Source organism: Emys orbicularis, chromosome 9, assembly GCF_028017835.1.
Source record: "Emys orbicularis isolate rEmyOrb1 chromosome 9, rEmyOrb1.hap1, whole genome shotgun sequence".
Taxonomy (NCBI): domain Eukaryota; kingdom Metazoa; phylum Chordata; order Testudines; family Emydidae; genus Emys; species Emys orbicularis.
The window spans coordinates 13447928-13466122 of record NC_088691.1 but is presented as its reverse complement, the minus strand read 5'-3'; the positions used below and the strand labels follow the sequence as shown (position 1 = coordinate 13466122).

Sequence of the window (18195 nt, the reverse complement as noted above, 5' to 3'; positions counted from 1 at the left end):
TAACAAGATTCCTAGAAGATTCAATGTACACAGAGCAGCATTTGCAATAACAGAAGGCATGTTAAAGTTAGCTGGGTTGTCATTCTAATGCTTCTAAGCTTGATTGTAGAGTTCAGAAGGATTTTTCTTCATTCAATATTGCATATAGTAGTTGACTAGAACAACAAGGAGTCCGGTGGCACCTTAAAGACTAATATTTATTTGGGCATAAGCTTTTGGTTTTTTACACGCGAAAGCTTATGCCCAAATAAATCTGTTCGTCTTTAAGGTGCCACCGGACTCCTTGTTGTTTTTGTAGATACAGACTAACATGGATACCCCCGGGCCTAGTAGTTGACTAGGTGCATTTCTAATTTGTGCCACTTTTCATATACAAAGCTCCTTAAAAACGATAAACATCATGTGATGCAAGTGAATATTTTCCCTGTTTTCAGATGGGGACATGAAGACACACAGCTTTAGGTCCAAGTTTTCAAAATGTGTCTCTAAATTTGGATGCCTCAGGTTTTGGGGGGGCCAGTGTTGGACACCAAAAGCCTGGTTTTTCAGAGTTGCTGAGCTCCCTCGGCGCCAGATGGATGCAATGAGAACTGCGGGTGCTCAGTGTTTCTGAAAATTGGACCCAAGCGGTCTCAAAATTTGGGTGCCTAAAATTTACAGGTACTTACAAATATTGGCTCTAAAACTTGTCCCAGGCGACATGAAATCAGCATTAGAGATGGGATTTAAACAGGTCACTGCTGGAGGCAAGCAGTCCACTAGACCAGAGGAAACAGTGCTGTCTTCTGCTTTGGCATTTCCTGTATTCATATGGCCTTAGACCCTCAGCTGTACTTTAAGCTCTATTCGGGTTCTTGGATTTTTCATGTAATATTTGTGTAAAGCTGTCTAGTGAAGGTGACAGTTAAAAAGAACCCATTAGATAGTCTAAACCGAGGCCCTCAGAAGGGCTTAGTTGCCTAACTCCCATTGATTTCAAATAAATATCTGAGGTGCTGGGCCTAAGCTGCCAAAGACAATCTCACTGCATGGACATACATCAGTCTCATCCAAAGGCCATTAGGACACAGAGTTTTGCAGAGGGGAACAATAAGGAAATGGAGAGCACCCGAGCATGTGAGGAGAGAGGGCCTTCCGACCAATTGGAAAACCACCCCAGGGTGCCATTGAGTAGTTAAAGGGCCTGCTGAGGAAGCAATTTGGGGGCAGGACATGCAAGTGAAGCTTGGAAGACAGCGAGAAGGGTTTCAAAAGGAGTATTTGGAGCTATCAGGGAACAGAACCAAGCTCCAGAAAATGTCCAAGCACCTTTCTGCATGACTCAAGTGACATCTCAGTGGGTGTTCAAAGCTCTCATGGTGTTAGGCTGCCATCACTGAGAGTTAGGTGGAGAAGTTTAACCCTCCCCGCCCCCTACACACACACACACTTGAGCAGTCTACCTTTACAGTGCCCCTTTACACACACATCTGGACAAAGGGTGCTGGGCCTCCGTTTGGAAAGTAGACTGTAGTAAGTACTACCAGCAATAAATAATAGATCATAACTTCACTCATCAGTGTCCAAGGGAGCAGGCCATGTTGGCTCAGTTCATTTTCAGTTATACTGAATGAAAAAATGGCTCTGTCACTTACTGACATGTATTCCTCAATTTGCTGCTGTCCCCTTTCCACTGTAAAGTCCTCGCACGAGGTCCATTGAATGTTTTGGATGATGTACTCAGCTTCTGCAAACAGACAATATGCTGCTTAAGCCGCCTGATGGGGCTCTGACACGCTAAAGGATTTTTGAATGCAGCCGGCTCTATATTTCAATACCTCTCTCTTTTTCTTGCAAATCTCGCAGATGCTCTTTTGCATCCCTGATTACATCCTCAATTAAAATGTGTGCTTTTTCCTTGATGGCAGCATCTTCATCTCCCACATCCATTACCCTCAGCTTTAGAGAGAGAAATTGACAAGTTCACTAGGAAAAGGTCAATAAATGAAACTTGGGTAGAGCTTGGCTTTCTCACCTAATCTACCCCCAACAGACCTTCAGCTGATCTGGAAAGAGATAGCAAAACAGCAGCTGCTTTCATTGGTCAATTCCCTTATAGCCCCTGACCCCTCATTTCCTGTATATACCCACACCAAAGTCTAGTCATAAAATATCTCCCTGCCAATATTAGAAAGCAGCCGTTCTCTCCTACTCTCATAAATCAGATAGGTTTAGTGCATTGGATTGAGCTCTTTACTGCAGTAATATGCAGAGGGAAGTTCAGGGATTTAGCTGGCAGGTCCCACCGACAAGAGTGGTGATATTCCTGGGGCATCAGGTCTGAGCCTCAAATGTGGCACTGAATTCTTCAGGTCCCAGGGGTAGACAGTAGAACTGCTCTCATGCCTACCTGTCTGAATGCACCTTACAGGTTTTTTCCTTAGTGCTGGGATCTGCTCTATCCCCTGTAGCCTGCAGATTCCCAGGGCTCATTAAGCAGCTGGCTCTCTGGGTTCCTTAAAAGAGTGTTTGCACACAGCCGTCACCCAGGCAACACTAGTGCCAGCCAATAGAAAAACAGAGCCTATGTACAGGCATTCCATTGTGTTTTAAAACAAGAAAAATAATTGCTTAAAGTTTAGCCGTTCAGCACCAGTATTATGGCTGTGCAGATATTGAGAGTGGCAAGAGGGGTCCCTGTTCTGCTCCCACTGAGTGGGATCAGGCCCTTAGACTGGAGGTCCATGGAGCAAACTCTGTCTTCCTCTATGTTTGTGCCGCACCATGTATGCAATAATAATCCTAACTGGCAGCACTTCATTGGCCAGTCTTCATGGAAGATCCTGCTAGGGAACAGGTGGCCAGCATTAGCAGGAAGCTGGATTTCAGGATCCAGCAGCTTTTGTCATCACTGCCTTCTATGGCTGTGTGATTTACAGCCCCTGCAATGAACACCTGCAATGGGTAAGGAGAGATTGGTCAATCCCTGGTTAGCCTGTGCAGGATTTCCTAGACTCCTTGTCCATAGCCTTAGTCTGAAGTCAGCAGAGGAAGATTGCAGGGGGTCAAATCTTGCATGGGTGTCCACTGGTGACAGGAAAGGGACTTGCTTGACTTCTTCACCATTTATTAGCTCTGATGCTCTGCCCTGTCATGAGCACCCCAAGGTGATGGCACAGTGGGACAACGCCGCAGTCATGTTTCCATTACCTTGTGTCTGCCTCCAGCCACAAAATGCCCTATGCACTGGCTGCTCCGTGTCCTCTGCATCATTCAGGATAGGCCTGAGCTGTGCCTAGTGGTGCTAACTCGGTGGGGTGGGGAAAACTGTGCTTCTTTTTGGCAAACTTTCACCACAAAGAAAATTCATAATTTCATCCCACATAATTTCTCAGCCCAGAAACTTTGCTCTTCATTCCGTTTTCACTGGTTGGCTGGCTTTGCATGGAAACACCCGACAGTCCTTGTGTTTGTCCATTTTTCCCTGTGAATTCATCATGGTGCGAGCAAAAATAAGTTTGAAAAAGTCAAGGTCTGCCTCCGAGACCTAGCGCTGGGGGAAGGGGCCGTGGCTGTGTGACAAACCAAAGCAGTCAGCAAGTATATCTGAATGAGAAATGTTGCTCGGGAAGGAAAGTATGAAGGGGAAAAGAAAGGGAAGTAATAATGAAGTGGGCTACAGCATGGTTTAGTGATCAGACCACAGGACTGGGCGTTAGGACAGCGCGCTGCAGTTCTGGCTCTGATGTTGATTCAATGTGTGTCCCTGGACAAGGACCAAAGGCCAACTTTTGAAAAGTGCCCTCTGAGTTTGGGTGGAGCAGTTTGTGGGGTGTCCAACTTTAGATACGTAGGACCTGCTCTTCAGAGGTGTGGAGGCCCCATCCTTCCACTTGGAATCTATGGGAACTACAGGTGCTCAGCACTCTGAAGATCAGCCTCTTGGGCCCAGATCCTCAAAGGCATTTAGGCACCTAACTCGCATTAAAATCAATAGGATTTGGTGCCTGAATATCTTGGTGGATCTGGCGCTTGGTGTCTAAACCAGTGTTGCCAACGTGCTATTTTCTTGTCAGTGATGCAGTTTGGCTGGGGCTGGAGCAAATGATGACATGAGAAGCTGCAGCCCTCTCACAAATTTCAGCTTTCCTGACCCCTCCACCTGGAGAAAACCCGCTTTGATTGGCTGCCTTCTCCACTTGCCCTCCTGGAAGAGGGAGCAGGCAGAGCCCAGCAGCACTATGTGGCTCCAATCCCTCCTCTCCTGTGAAAAATGGGTCAGTCTGCTTCCCCCTCCATCCCAGAAATGCCAGGCCTGGGAAGGGGGTAACGGGGATGAAGAACCCCTGGGGGAACAGCAGTGAGGCTGGGGGTCAGCGTTGACTTGGAGTTGAGGGGGCAGAACTGATTGCTGGGGCGTGTGGGGTTGGGGAGAGCCAGAGTTCACTAATTAGAATTGTGGGCTTGGGGAGAAGCTGGAAGCTCCGTCCAATCAATCAGGCAGCAAGCAGAGCTCCTGCAGCGAGGGTGAGACTCACCTCACTCACTACGTGTGGGAGAGTTGGCCATGCTAACTGGTACATGTGCCTGGGAAAGGAAGAGGGTTCAAAATCAAAAGAGAAGCTAAAATCCACAATAGATTTATAAAAAAAATCCTCATGATTCCAGGGGGGGGGGGGGAAACTGACTCAGATTTGACTCAGTATGCTCCCAATACTTCTGTTAGTCTTAAAGGTGCCACAGGACCCTCTGTTGCTTTTTACAGATTCAGACTAACACGGCTACCCCTCTGATACTTGACTCAGATTTTGTAACTCTTGGGGTTGGCAATGAGGTGGGCACCCAAATTAGAGGCCACTTCTGAAAATGTGAACCTAACCCCTTTTTGTATCTCAGCCCCAGTTCCTCTGAGGATAACAACAATACCTGTTGCACAGGGATGTTGCAGGGTATATAGATTGATGTTTGTGACACAAGGTGTTTTGGAAATGCTATTATTATTACAATGGAACATGCCAGAGGCACAGAGAAAGCAGGGTGCCCCTAAAGCAGTGTGGGAGTAGGCAGGGATGAGGGAAGACAGGAAGTATGGCTCAGTCATGGAAGCATGTGGAAACCTAGAGACCATGCCGTGTAGATTGTACAGTCCACGAGCCAGTCCAGCAGGTACACTAGAGACTGTTCCTTGGAGTTAAGTATCAGAGGGGTAGCCGTGTTAGTCTGAATCTGTAAAAAGCAACAGAGGGTCCTGTGGCACCTTTAAGACTAACAGAAGTATTGGGAGCATAAGCTTTCGTGGGTAAGAACCTCACTTCTTCAGATGCAAGAAGAAGTGAGGTTCTTACCCACGAAAGCTTATGCTCCCAATACTTCTGTTAGTCTTAAAGGTGCCACAGGACCCTCTGTTGCTTTTTCCTTGGAGTTGTGAGTAAGAAGTAAGAGGGACCCACCAGAGCTTAGTTTACTGCTCGGAGACAAGAAAATTAAATGAAAGCTAAACACCAGAGAGCAGTCAATGAAACCCTGCTTTGAACATTAGCCCTCTGTGTTCTTAAATGGTGTTTTGCTTCCTGCCCCTCATTCAATCACACAGGGCTGTGCCCAATACTTTGCACTAATCATTGTTTCTTTGTGTAGATTGTTCAGGAATGTATCAGCCCCATCTGTGTTCTTTAGTGGGAAATTGGATTGAAGGGTCCCGGCTGAACTGCAGAAATTGATCCATTCCAACAGACTAGTAGTTCTGCTAAGGCTGCAAAAATGGGACCTGTAATTCCCTCACTAGCAGTGGCAACAGCAGAATCTGTAGCATAAACAAGGGGCCCATTGAACTTAAGCAGCTTTACCCTGACATCATCTAGCTCTCTTTAGAGCTCCTTGGATTAAAAGGCCAGATGAATGACCCTGACTTCCCAACGCTTCATGCTAGGCAGCCTTCTGGAGGAGACCAGAGACCCTGAACCAAGATTCAGGCCAGACCCCAGCCAGGGAAGCTTGAGTGCATAGTGATTTTTGTTGAGTCGCCAATGAAGAGAATTCCAGCCCCTTCAAAACACTGGGCAGGGGGACTTCCAGAGCAGGGAGTCCTTCACAGAAAGAGGGGGAGAGATTCTGAAAAGACAAGTGTTGGGAGCAAGAAAGGTGGAAGCAAAAACAAATGGAACCAAGTGGAAAGTGCAGGATAGATCACACCAGAACCAAAGAGGGGGATAGGGCTTGTGACGGACAACCCAGAAAAACTTACTATCTGTCTGGCAAGAGGCAGACCTTGTTCATCCTGCTGTCCAGACATAGGCTGTAGTATATCCATGGTAATCATCAGAGAGGAAATATCTCCCAGTTCTCCATCAAGTCATGCTCCATAAGGTGAGAAGAATCCTGTCATTGGATTTCCATTATAAAGAGCCCCACCAGGCCCAAGGGAGAATATTGTCTATGGATACTGTTGCCACCTGTCCAGCTATTCCCATGATCATCCTTTTTTATTTTATTTTATTTTTTTAGAGGTAGCTGTCCTGGAAAATCTGTACAAGTGCTCAGTACACACTGCCAGCTCCCAGTTTTATGGGCTCAGGATAATCCCAGAAGTCCCCCCTCCCCCCCCCCCCTTTTTTTTTTTTTTTTTTAACTTCAGAAGTGGCAACCTTATCCATGGAATGTGTCTGGGTTCCCCCATGTGAACAGTCACCAAGCTGCTGTATTTTGGACCCAACCTTTGGATCCCACATGCTTCCAAGCTTCATGGGTTTGGGCAGAGTCTGGGCACTGGTTCCAAATCTGCCCTTTCAGGCATGCTCTGTTGAGCTGGGGAATCTGCCTGTCCAATTTATGAATGATGTGAGATTATGAACTCTCTGTATGTGTCTTTACCAAGCTGCAAACTCCATTTTTAACATGCAACAGTTTGCCATCTCTTTGTCTCCCAGTTGGACTGGAATTCCAATGGTGGCTGGCAAAAGGATAACAGAAGAGGGGTGTTAACTTAAGTGCTTGACCATTAAAATGTAATAGCTCTAGACCAAAGACTGGCTCCCAGCCAGGAGACCTAGGTTGTCGGAGAGAAGTTGCCTAACAATGAAATCCTCTGGTAGGACTCTGTGGTCACCTGTTAAGGCTGACCAGGGAGTCACCTCTGAAGGGGCTGGAAGAATATAAAGGGCCAAAGCTGCAGTTTGTGCGCAGTCATTCTCTCTTCAACCATCTTTCACCTGTTTAAGGTAGGGGAAGCTGCTGCAGGTGCTAGGTGAGATAGAGGGAACCCTGCCAACCTGAACATAGATGGTTCTCCAAGGAGTCCTGAGGGAAGGCTGAGCTACAGTGAGGGGAAGAGCATGTAGGTTTTTATTATTTTTGTGTGGATCTGTATATATCTCTTGTGATTAAGTAAAGAGCAACTGCAGTGTAGAGCCCTGTGCAAAGTGACTGTGTGTGTAACCCAGAAGCCTCGCACCTTCAGTGGGCTTCTGGGAGTCGGTGTGTTTAATTACTGAGGTATCTTGGGGGTCAGCGATGGAGGTGGGGGCATGAGGCAGGTGGGCTGAGGGGCTCCATTTCTGTGAAAGGGTAACTGAGAGTTGGTGCCCAGGAAATGTGCTACAGCCAATTAATACCCCCCTCCCCCGGAAACTTACAACAGTGGGAGTTTCAAGAGGCTTGAATTCCTCTCTCAGCAATCTCGGTTGTGGCCAACAGAGGGCGCTGGATCAGATCTGTGACAGGGAACTAAAAGGATCTTTGCAAACATCTATTTCTTTTCACTCCATTTCCCAGCATCTAAAGTCCCAGTGCCTGTGGTGGGGGTCGGAGGGAAGTCTATGGGTGCCAAACAGCTGGCATGTGGATTTTCTGGAAGACTAAGGGTAATCGGACCCAAAGTGGCCCTGTCTGGCCTTTCACCAGCTGCAGTTTAGCTGGGATGGCGAGGAGCTCCACATCATCATCAGCAGGGGACTTGGCATCCTTTCCTTCTCTCCCTTGTGCCCGCCTACTGTTTTCTCTCCCTGATCTTCACACACACAGTCCCTTTTTTCATCATCTGTCCTATCTCCTCCCTTCCCACTCTCCCTCCAGGGTTGTAACTGACCGGCTTGTGACAGGATCTTTGGGCTTTGTGTTTAATTGATTCCCAAGCTGTCTCCATCTTTCAAAAGATAGGCTGAGGCAGGAAGCGTGATGAGTTGGTCATGGACTGAAAACAAAGCCACGTGAGCTGAGTTAGCCTCCATGCCAGCTAACCTAGAACACCGTGTCCGTAGAGCTCCCGCTCCGGGTGTCCTTAGAAAAGTATTGGGGTCTCCGTGCTTAGCAACACAAACAATATTTGAAGACGCAGACAAGAGATGGGTCCACTCAGAGCCCCCTCCAAATGTGGGGAAATTCAGATCTAAATGTTGGGTCTAATTTGGGCCAAAGTTCTCTTTAATACCGCAGTAGAGCCAGGGGAGTTCCATTTACTTTAGTTCATGTACTTTTATTTCATTTTTTAAAAATATCTGCATGAAACTGAATTTTGAGGCAGTTATATTACCAAGCCATCAATAAGATGGAATAGAGTCATCATAACATCAGAGGGCAAGGCAGCTTCCCCAGCATGCATATGTTAACCATAAAGAACCTGATTTTCAGAAGTGTTGAGCTGCCTGAGCCCCTTAACTACCCTTGACTTCAGTGGGGTCTTGAGGCGTTAGCATTTCAGAAAATCCGGCCCTTCCCTTCATGAAGAGTGTGGCTAGGGAGGGCCTGATTCTCCACTCACACTGGCTCCACCCCAGTCGAGCTCCTCCTGATTTCCCCCAGTGTGAGCAGAGTAGATCAAATCTCCTGTTATTTAATGGCATTTGTTCCCTGTTTTGCACTCTTGATGCCCCACAAAGGGGTCAGGGCTGTTTTTCTCTTTCCTTCCCTGCTTGCCTCTGCCTACAACAAACTCCCTTTCCGTGGCTCTTTAATCTTCCTTTAATCGCTCCTTTCTTAGCCTTGTGAAGGCTGCTGTACGTTTCTCACCAGCAATGTGAACAAATGTCCCTTTGTTCTTGTCGGGACAGAGAGCACCTGGCCAGCCTTGGCATTTGCCATACAAGCAGAGGCTTTGAAAGGAAAGTTGATAAGCCCTTTAAACTTTTTTATGATAATGTTCAGGAATTCTGACTCATACATCTTCAGCAGCTCCCTTGCATTTTTCTAGTACTAACTCCTATTTGGCTGGAAAGCAATTTTGTTTCGGTGAGTGAGTCAAACCAGAGTAATAGCAATTCAATGGAAAATGTCACTTCTAAAGGTGTAGATTGCGATCAGTGAATTTGTAGGTAATTTCACTGTGATTATGTAAAGAGAAAGTCATGGACCCTTCACATCTCCAGGCCACGGGGTTCGTTCTGGCATCACTTACTCATGAAGGATTAATGCCAAAGAGCGAGCTGTTAGGACACAGAATGTAGGGAATGGATGGTCGGGGATTGATAATGAGGATATAGAGTCTTTAACCTGTAGAACAGATTTGTTTAAAGTCCAGGCTGGTAGTGGTCAAAAATTACTACAATCTGATAGCTGCTCAGTGACCTTTTATAGTACAAATAGGGGTTAGTCGGAGAGCCAGCAGTCCTGAATGCATGAATGGGGAGTGGGTAGGGAGGACAAAGGCAGCAGAGAAGGATGGGTTACGTTTTTGATTTGCTTTCCTATAGAGCACCAGTACTAATAGGGGAACTGCCCTCCTTTCCCAACTAATGCTCAGTATATAGAGAGGGGCCAACTGTGTGAAGCTTGGATTCGGGAGGCTCAGCTCTAGAGGTTTGGTTCAGACCCATCTCCAGCAGAAAGCAGAAAGCTCACCTTGTTATTCATCCCTACAGCATCATGAGTTGTCTTGGTCTCTACACAACACTTGAAGGACCAGGTTCCTGCCCTGAGCTGCTTACAGTCTAACTCAGACCAATAGAAAACCAGGAACAACCCCAGCACAGGGAGGGTTGGAGACCTCTTGGCAAGGCGATTAACATAGGAAAGCAGGAGAAAGAAGTGGGTTGTAAGGAGGGAAGTGAAAGCAAAATACCCTTAGTTATTCTGAAAGATCCCATATGCAGATAGCTAATAGCTAGAAACCACTGAACACAGCCCTCATTCAGAGGGCGTGTGCGCAAAAAGCATTCAAAACCCAAGGCTAGAAAATGAATTTGTTGAGGGTAAGTGACTCAGCAGAGCCCTGCTCCTCTTTTCTCTGTGTCTGCAGTCAGAGAGGATTTATTGTTGATTCCCCCAGTCATGGCTCACTGGAGTCCTTCACTTCTTGGCTACATCGTCTTTTGGAACGTTATTCGTTCATGTGTTGCTTTTCCAACAGGAGCCCCTGCATCAGCCTGTGAGAATATGATGCCTGTGCATATGGGGGTCCAGCCCCAGCCAAGTCCAGCCCCCTATGAGATCCAGATTGATGTATCTTCCTTCGTGAACAGGCAGCCGATTAATGGTAATTAAGTTCCAACTTCTTAACTGGATTGGTAAGATTCACTTAAAATCCATGATTTCTTCATAGTTTTGTTTGCATTTGGCATGCTTTCCGTGTAAACGGATCAGTATGATTAGTGAGCTTCTCTTTTTCACCATGTTTTCTCCCTAAAATGTGTTTAGTAAGCTTCTGTTTAGTGAAATGAATTAAAACAACTGTGAGCAGATCAGCAGGAGAGGATCAGGAGAAACAAACTGAGAACTACATGGAGATGAGAAGCTGACATTACAAACACTATGCAAGTTATTTTAAAGTCTGCCAGGTCTGTATGCCAATCAAGTAATCATGATATGGCTGCATTCTGTTATAGTGACGCTGATAATCTAGTGATGAATCAGACAAGGGTTAGGCCCTCATAGGATGAATACAGCATCTGGCAGGATTGGGCCAATGCCATGAAATCAGTGGATGATTTTAACTGGCACCAGATAGCTAAGGGAATTCTTAACTGGTGCAGGGCTATCACCGATAGTTCGGTGATTTGTTTCTGTACCAAGGAAGGCAGTAAGCAGAAATTAACATCTGCTAGCTCTTTGGTGGCCCATTTGAAATGAGTTGGTGGTCAGATGCATAACTGAGGCTAGAGCAGAGATGTGACTTTCCCACGTCCCATAGTCAGTGGCAGAGTTGGGAATGGAAGCCGGGAGGCCTGACTCCCTGTCCTGTATACTAGTAACAAGACCATCCTTCCCCCTGCTGACTCATGCCCGGTTACTTGCTTAGAATACAGTTCAGTGTCTTCTTCATTTCCTTTCAGTCCCAATATGTCTCTGATGTCTTTCTTCTTCACCTCTCTCTATGGCTACCATCTGACCCTCTCTGCCCTCCTTTTCCAAGGGCTCAGACTCCCTCTCTTCACTTCTCCCCCAGTCCATTCCTCTTCTGGTTCTTTGTTACCCTTGATCCTAGAACGTAAGAATGGCCATACTGGGTCAGACCAATGGTCCATCTAAGCCAGTATGTGGCTAGTGCCAGATGTGTCAGAGGACATGAACAGAACAGGGCAATTTTGAATGATCCATCCAGTTTCATTCAGTCCCAGCTTCTAATAGAGGTTTAGGGACACCCAAAGCTTGCAATAGTGTCCCTGACCATCTTGGGTAATAGCCATTGATGGACCTATCCTGCAGGAACTTATCTAATTCTTTTCTGAACCCAGTTATACTTTCAGCCTTCGCAACATTCCCAGGCAACGAATTCCACAGGTTGACTGTGTGTTGTGTGAAGAAATACTTGCCTTGGTTTGTTTTAAACCTGCTGCTTGTTAATTTCACGGAGTGACCCCTGGGTCTTGTGTCAAGTGAAGGGGTAAATAACACTTCCCAATTCACTTTCTCCACACCAGTCATGATTTTATAGACCTCTCTCATATCCTCGCAGTTCTCCTTAGTCATCTCTTTTCTAAGCTGAACAATCCCAGTCCTTTTAATTGCTCCTCATCTGGAAGTTGTTCCATGCCTTTCATGATTTTCATTGCCCTTCTCTGCACTGTTTCCAATTCTAATGTATCTTTTCTTGAGAAGGGGTGACCATCACTGCCTGGCGTATTCAGGTCCTGTCTCCTTGTACACCCTGGCTGCCTCCTGGAGGTGGAATGTGCTGCTGTTCAAGGCCAGGAAAGGAGGAGGAAGCCTTAGGTGCCTGCTCAGAAGCCCCAGGAGCTGCGAGAACAAGCTAGAGGAAAACTTGCTCCTTGTCCCTAGCCCTGCTTATAATCTCAATGGGAGTGGCACCCAGTTTCCTGAGGGCTGAATTTTATCTAAAGCCTTTTTCACAGTCAGTCTCTGTGGTACTTATATTGCCCCAGGCCCATAGTAAAGGAGCACCTCACCCAACTTGCAGACCCCTGTGAGACAGAGAGCTACTATCATCCTTGTTTTGCAGCTGGGGAAATCAAGGCACAGATAGACTAAGTGACCAGCCCAGGGTGCCATGGGAAGTCAGTGGCAAAGAGGGAATTGAGCCAGCGTCTCCTAAGTCCCAGGCTGGCACGCTAATCACCGGGCTAGTTTTGCAGACACAGCTGATGTGCAAAGATATATCTGGTGTATCTTTGGAGTTATTAATGGTAGTGACGGTTTGAGAAGCCAGCCCCAGCTATGGGTGACTAACACGCGATAGATGCATATACTATCTTCCAGTTCAGATTGTAGGGCCGGGATACAGAGGCCTGTTGCTGGAAGCTCGCACCTTTGGCTCCACTGCTGCACTTGGCACTTGGCAGAATCCTGCCAATAACACTAAGTTCTTACAGGTAAGCTGGGAACTTCTCATTTCTAGCCTTGTGGGGCATCGTGGCTGTGGAGGATTTTCGGGGAACCCCATATGCCTTACTCTAAATTATAACCTATTGCTAAAGCTAGCAACAGTAGGCCGTGGCAGGCCTGCTTAATATTAAAGGTATAAGCAAGATTTGTAAGCTTGTGTGGCACAATGCAAAACCTGTATGGCTCAATCAAAAGGCCAACAGGAGAAAAAGGGGAACCAACGCCTACTGGTAGTTGGGTAACCTGACCTAGGATAACAGGAGTTTAGCTATGGAAAATTAGTAAAGCAGAAGAGTCTTGTACAGTGAAAACCGCAAGTAGGGGGGGCCGTGCAGGAGCCTCTAGCAATAACAGGAAAAGCCCTAAATGGTATCAGGTCCGAATCGCGGCCCCAGAGAGGCTTTGATTGGTTTGCTAGCAAATATACCAAATAAGGCTGATAAGATTTGTAATGCTTGATTACGCGTTGTGGTTTTTACCTTTATAAGCTTGAAACTGTGTAATTTATGCAAGGCGGCTGACCCCCTTGCATGGGGATACGCCGACCTTCCCTTTATGCATAATTGTATTGTGTAACCTAATAAAGGTGCATCAGTGTGTCTGACCCAAAATCAACGGTGTGGTCGATTTTTCCACGACAGTGGCTTAATAAACACTGTGAAATTTAATGTAGCGAGAGAAACAACATACAACAGCAAAGGCAGCTGGGAAACAGGAGACACAATGAGCTGTCCTGGGATCTCAGCAGTGGAGCAGCCAAGCTGGATCCCCAGGAAAGCAGCATGTTCTGCCTCCCTCTCCCCCATACACACTGTGAGTTGTAGGAGACTACACACAGATGTGATGCGACCTGAGTAACCATTAACTCTCCCAGTGCTCGCTGCAACTGAGTGCAACCAAGGACCTTCAGCCAATACAGCCCAGCTGTGCTGCCATGGCTTGGAAGGGCACAGAAGGGGTTCCCTCCATGCAGCTGGGCAGAATCCACAGGTTTGCAGGGCGTGGATTTCTTTCTCCATTGTTCCCTGTTCATATCACAGCTCTCTGGATACCTCAGAATGGGGGATGGAGGGGCCAGTGCTTGAGTCCTGTGACTTCAGAGGAGCTGGAGCAGGGTGGGAGCATTTGGATTGATCAGGGCACGTTGCATGGGATGTCTATTACCCAGGCTTTTGGTGAGGGGAGGGGGATGTTATCGTTGCTAAGGAAACAGGGGTTTTTTGTTTGTTTGTTTACAAATTGATTGTACATGCACCTAGTGCAGTGGTCCCCAACCTTTTTCTGTGGTAACCCCCCTTACCTGTAATGCAATCTGTCCCGTGGGGCTGGAAGCAGGAGCCACAACCAGGAGTCGAAGTCATGGCCTTGGCAGGGGGCAGTGCTGGGGCCGGAGTTGGGGGCAGAATGGGGTTGGATGGTTTTCCCTCCCCACCCCCAATGGGGGCTGGTCCCAAGGCCCACCGCACCCCACCCCCCCAAATGTTCCTTCTGTATCACCGCAGGGGAGCACTCTCCACAGTTTGGGGACGTGTGTGACAGGTACACTATTCATTGTAACTAAACAAGTTATACATGGATTGATATTCTTTTTTTTTTTTTTTTTTGCAGTGCTCTGGAAACCCAAAAGGTGCGATTACTCATTCTAACACCGAGTTAAAAACAAGCCTGACCACTTATACCTGGCTGCCCCCAATCTCTGGTTGCCCTGACGTTATTACATTCATGTAAGCAGCTTCATGAGAGAGTTCCCTTTTAAATGAAATCCCCTCCCCCTCCAATGGACATCTCAAACATGTTTTCTTCTCTTTTCTCTACCTATACATTAATACAGTCATAAAAGGTTCAGCTGTTTAATATAGGGCAGGATTTTCAAAAGCACCTGAGTGATTCCAGAGCATAAGCCCCATTGACTTTCAGGATCTTTTGCTCCTAAGCCACTTAGGTGCTTCTGAAAATGTCACCCATAATACATTAGGGGCTCAATCAGCAGCAGGGTCTCCCCAGACAAGTGAAAGCTGCACATAACTAATGAGCGCTGATTCACACCATTCGGATTACAAATGATATTAAAGCAGAAGAATTTTGCTATACTGCAGGAATAGTATTTTGATCCTTTCTGGGAGTGGAAGGATCTTCAGTTGGGAAGCCATCTGAAACTGTCAGCCGCAGCTCACTTTTCTGTGTGCAAGACAGGGTGTATTCACTTTTCCATGAGCTTAGGCTTACATTACCATTTGCTAATGAATTTATGAGCAAAGCAGCAACGCCATCACAGAAGGGCTACAATGAGTTACTGGAATATCTTTGTAGGGTGGGAGGGGGAATTCGTCCTATTTTATAACCATGTTCCACTGTTCTTTTTCCTTTTGAACAGGGCAACTGTAGCACAGTCTCGTGAAATTTATTGGCTCGGTGTCAAATCCAAAGTGATCTGGAGAGGTAATTAGTGAATTTATCATTCCAATTTAAGGCAGCGGATTGTGTAGCTAACTGCCATTAATGCAAATAGGAGTTAAAGATGCATCAAGAGAAAAGCCACTGATGTATCAGAAATGCAGAGAGTGCTAGTCTGCGTGCAGTTTGCTTTGAAATTATTTTTCTTCACCATACAAGGGATCAGTTCAGTTCACTAAGCTGGAATTTACATATGTAGCTCTTTGTCTCTCCTCCTAAATCATTCACTCCAGCCCCCTAATAATCTTTGTTGCTCTTCTCTGAACTCCTTCCAGTCTGACAATATATTTCTGCTAACATGGTGCACAGAACTAAATGAAATATCCCAGGTCTCCTATGGAGATATGACTCGTGTTATGGAGTAAACTGTCAGCCACTGCTACTAAGCTAATGGGAGTCTTGCACAGAGAAGAAAAAATAGACTAGTTACTGTAAGAGCTGACTCTCTCCTCCATCTGGAAAGGGGTAGAAGAGTAACTTGCACCAACAGGAATTTGTGTATGCAAATATCGAAGTCATCAGAAGGGTAGAGAGCTGGTTTTGTTTCTGGTTCTTCTAGGGAATGAGTATCTTCCTCTCAACTCAGCTAATCAGGAAACTTTAACTACATTGAGGGCCAAATGATGCATACTAATGTAACCCTACTGTAAAGGTTGCCATGTATGCTATTGCACAGCCTATGACAAAAAATGAGCCCCTATATCTCTTTCAGTGTTAACTATATGAAGACTTAATATCTGTAGTTGCTCAAATCTGGGTCTCGGGGTGCACTTGTGGGAGCTCAGGGTTCAGACAGTGGGGCTGAAGCCCCAAGAGGTACCTCCCATGGGGCTGAGGCCCCAAACCCTGGCAGGTGTGCCTTGGCTCTTGAACTTCTGAAGATTGTTGTATGTGGCTCAGAGGCTCAGTAAATTTGGCCACCACGGCATATAGCATGCTAGCCTCAAAGCCTGTTCAGTAACACAGCCTAGCAGTAGTGATCCAAACTATGCAGGAAGAGATGTCTGCTAAAGTGGCTCCAACATTGTTAATTAGGTGGCTACTTATGACACATTTGAGGCAGGGAGTGGGAATCAGGCCTCCTAAATTCTGTTGTTGACTCAGCACGTGATCATGGATAATTCATGTAAACCGTGCCTCAGTTTCACCACCAGTAAAACAAGGATAGGCAATGCCCCCCTCACACAGATACTGGGGCTTAATTAATTAATGTTTGTAATGTGCTTGGAGTTATTGAGTAAATAAAAGGAAGTAAGATACTGTCACCTCCTCTTCAATACAAAAACAAAAGCTCATTTTTAAGCAGATTGCTCATTAGGAAGAACAATTTAAAGGCCATTATTTTAGAGATTGTCACTGCAACTTGCTTAGGGATCATTAATCCAGGGCTTTAGTGTGCAGTTAAGTGTTGTTCTTGTCTTACATAAGAGAAACAGTACTAATGACTTATAATCTGCCCCTACATGCAGGTGGCTTGGGTGATGGTGGTAGCCTGTGATATACAGGAGGTCAGACTAGATGATCTAATGGCCCCTGCAGGTCTTAAACGCTGACTGTATAGGGGAATTGCATAAGAGTTGGAGGGATGGTATGAGGTCTCATTTTAAGTGGAAAAGACAAGCTCTGAAACCACAAATCATACTTAATTCAAATGCCTAGAGTGAAGGGGATTTGGAACTATCCCCACTGAGTTAGCTAAGCATCAAGCCTAGATAATTCACCAGGAAAGCACTATCTAGTTGAAGTGCTTTGACACAAACAGCACAGGTAGTATCCAAATTTTACATTAAGTGTGTCTCATCCAAAAATCAGCTATCTTTATTGGTATTCATTTATTCTGTAGCTGCTTGGTTTAACAGCAAGAACACTTTTGAAATGTAGTTATTCCATTCTAGTCTGACTCATGGAATGGCTTCCCTGAGACAGGAGCATTATATTTTAAAACCAACATAATAAATGATAGGATTGGCTCTATCAGTCAGAAAGAGATTCAAAAGCAAGACACAAAATGTCTCAAGTTAGCAGTTAGGACACAAGGCAACTGTACACCCTTTGAAAACCTGCAACTACACAGAACAGACAAGGAGTGAGGAAGGAGAGTGAGCAAGTCATTTGATATGGTTGTCAGATTAATAATCTGGTTATTAATGCTTAACACATCAGGGTAGTAGTATAAAATGGCTAGAGCAGGAGACTAGGCACTTGTCTCGCTGTGCTCCATTTTGCAACTGACTTACGGTGGGAGCTGGGGCACGTCATACAACCTCTCTGTGCTTTGGTTTTTCCATCTAATCTAGGTACAATGCATACATCTCAATCATTGTATAAAACGTGGTAAATACAAAGTAGTTTGAAAAGTTTCTTAGAAGTTAATTAATGCCCTGTTCATTGCTTCCACAATCAGCTGTGCTTAGACTTTGTTAATCCATAGATGTTGGTTGTCTGAAAAACAACAGTGATTATTTGGTACTGCGACTGATTGTGAATAAGAAGTGAACAAGTGGCAACTACTCGTTGCTTTTTCCCTGTAGTTAAAACAGGGTTAAAGGGGGAAAAAACTGAGGACCACACTAGTATCAATGTTGCCTCACTCCTAATGGTAAATTGAAGACAACATTTATTTTGTTTTCCAAACTACAGATTCTAAAGCTACATGTGGTGCTGAGAAGCTTACATGGACAGTTATTATTGTGACAATGATGTCTTTCCACTTACTGCTTTTGCCTGGCTACTTATATTAAGTGTTGGCGTTTCAGAGGATCTATTAAATGGCTAAGGAACAAATACAGACCCTGTATACAGTCACTGCATTTGCTTCTGCCAGGAAGTGGATTCTGGAAGCCTAAGGCCTTTGTCTACACACGTTATACTGTTTTTAAACTATACCAATATAGTTAAAGTAATGCAACCCTCTAGTGCACAGTTATACTGGTACAGCTTATTCCCTACAGGCACGTTATATAAGTATAACAATGTCCTCTCTCTGGGTAT

The 18195-nt window shown here is 45.7% G+C and overlaps 1 protein-coding gene across 1 annotated transcript; it reads left to right on the top strand.

Moving 5' to 3' along the window:
- Positions 1 to 10239: 10239 nt before the first annotated feature.
- LOC135884155 (putative defense protein 3) lies at positions 10240 to 17945 on the top strand. The gene is made up of 5 exons (XM_065411447.1): positions 10240 to 10444; positions 12625 to 12737; positions 14359 to 14474; positions 15125 to 15189; positions 17845 to 17945. Exons 1-5 carry the CDS (start codon positions 10240 to 10242, stop codon positions 17943 to 17945), a joined length of 600 nt encoding a protein of 199 aa, XP_065267519.1.
- Positions 17946 to 18195: the final 250 nt, after the last annotated feature.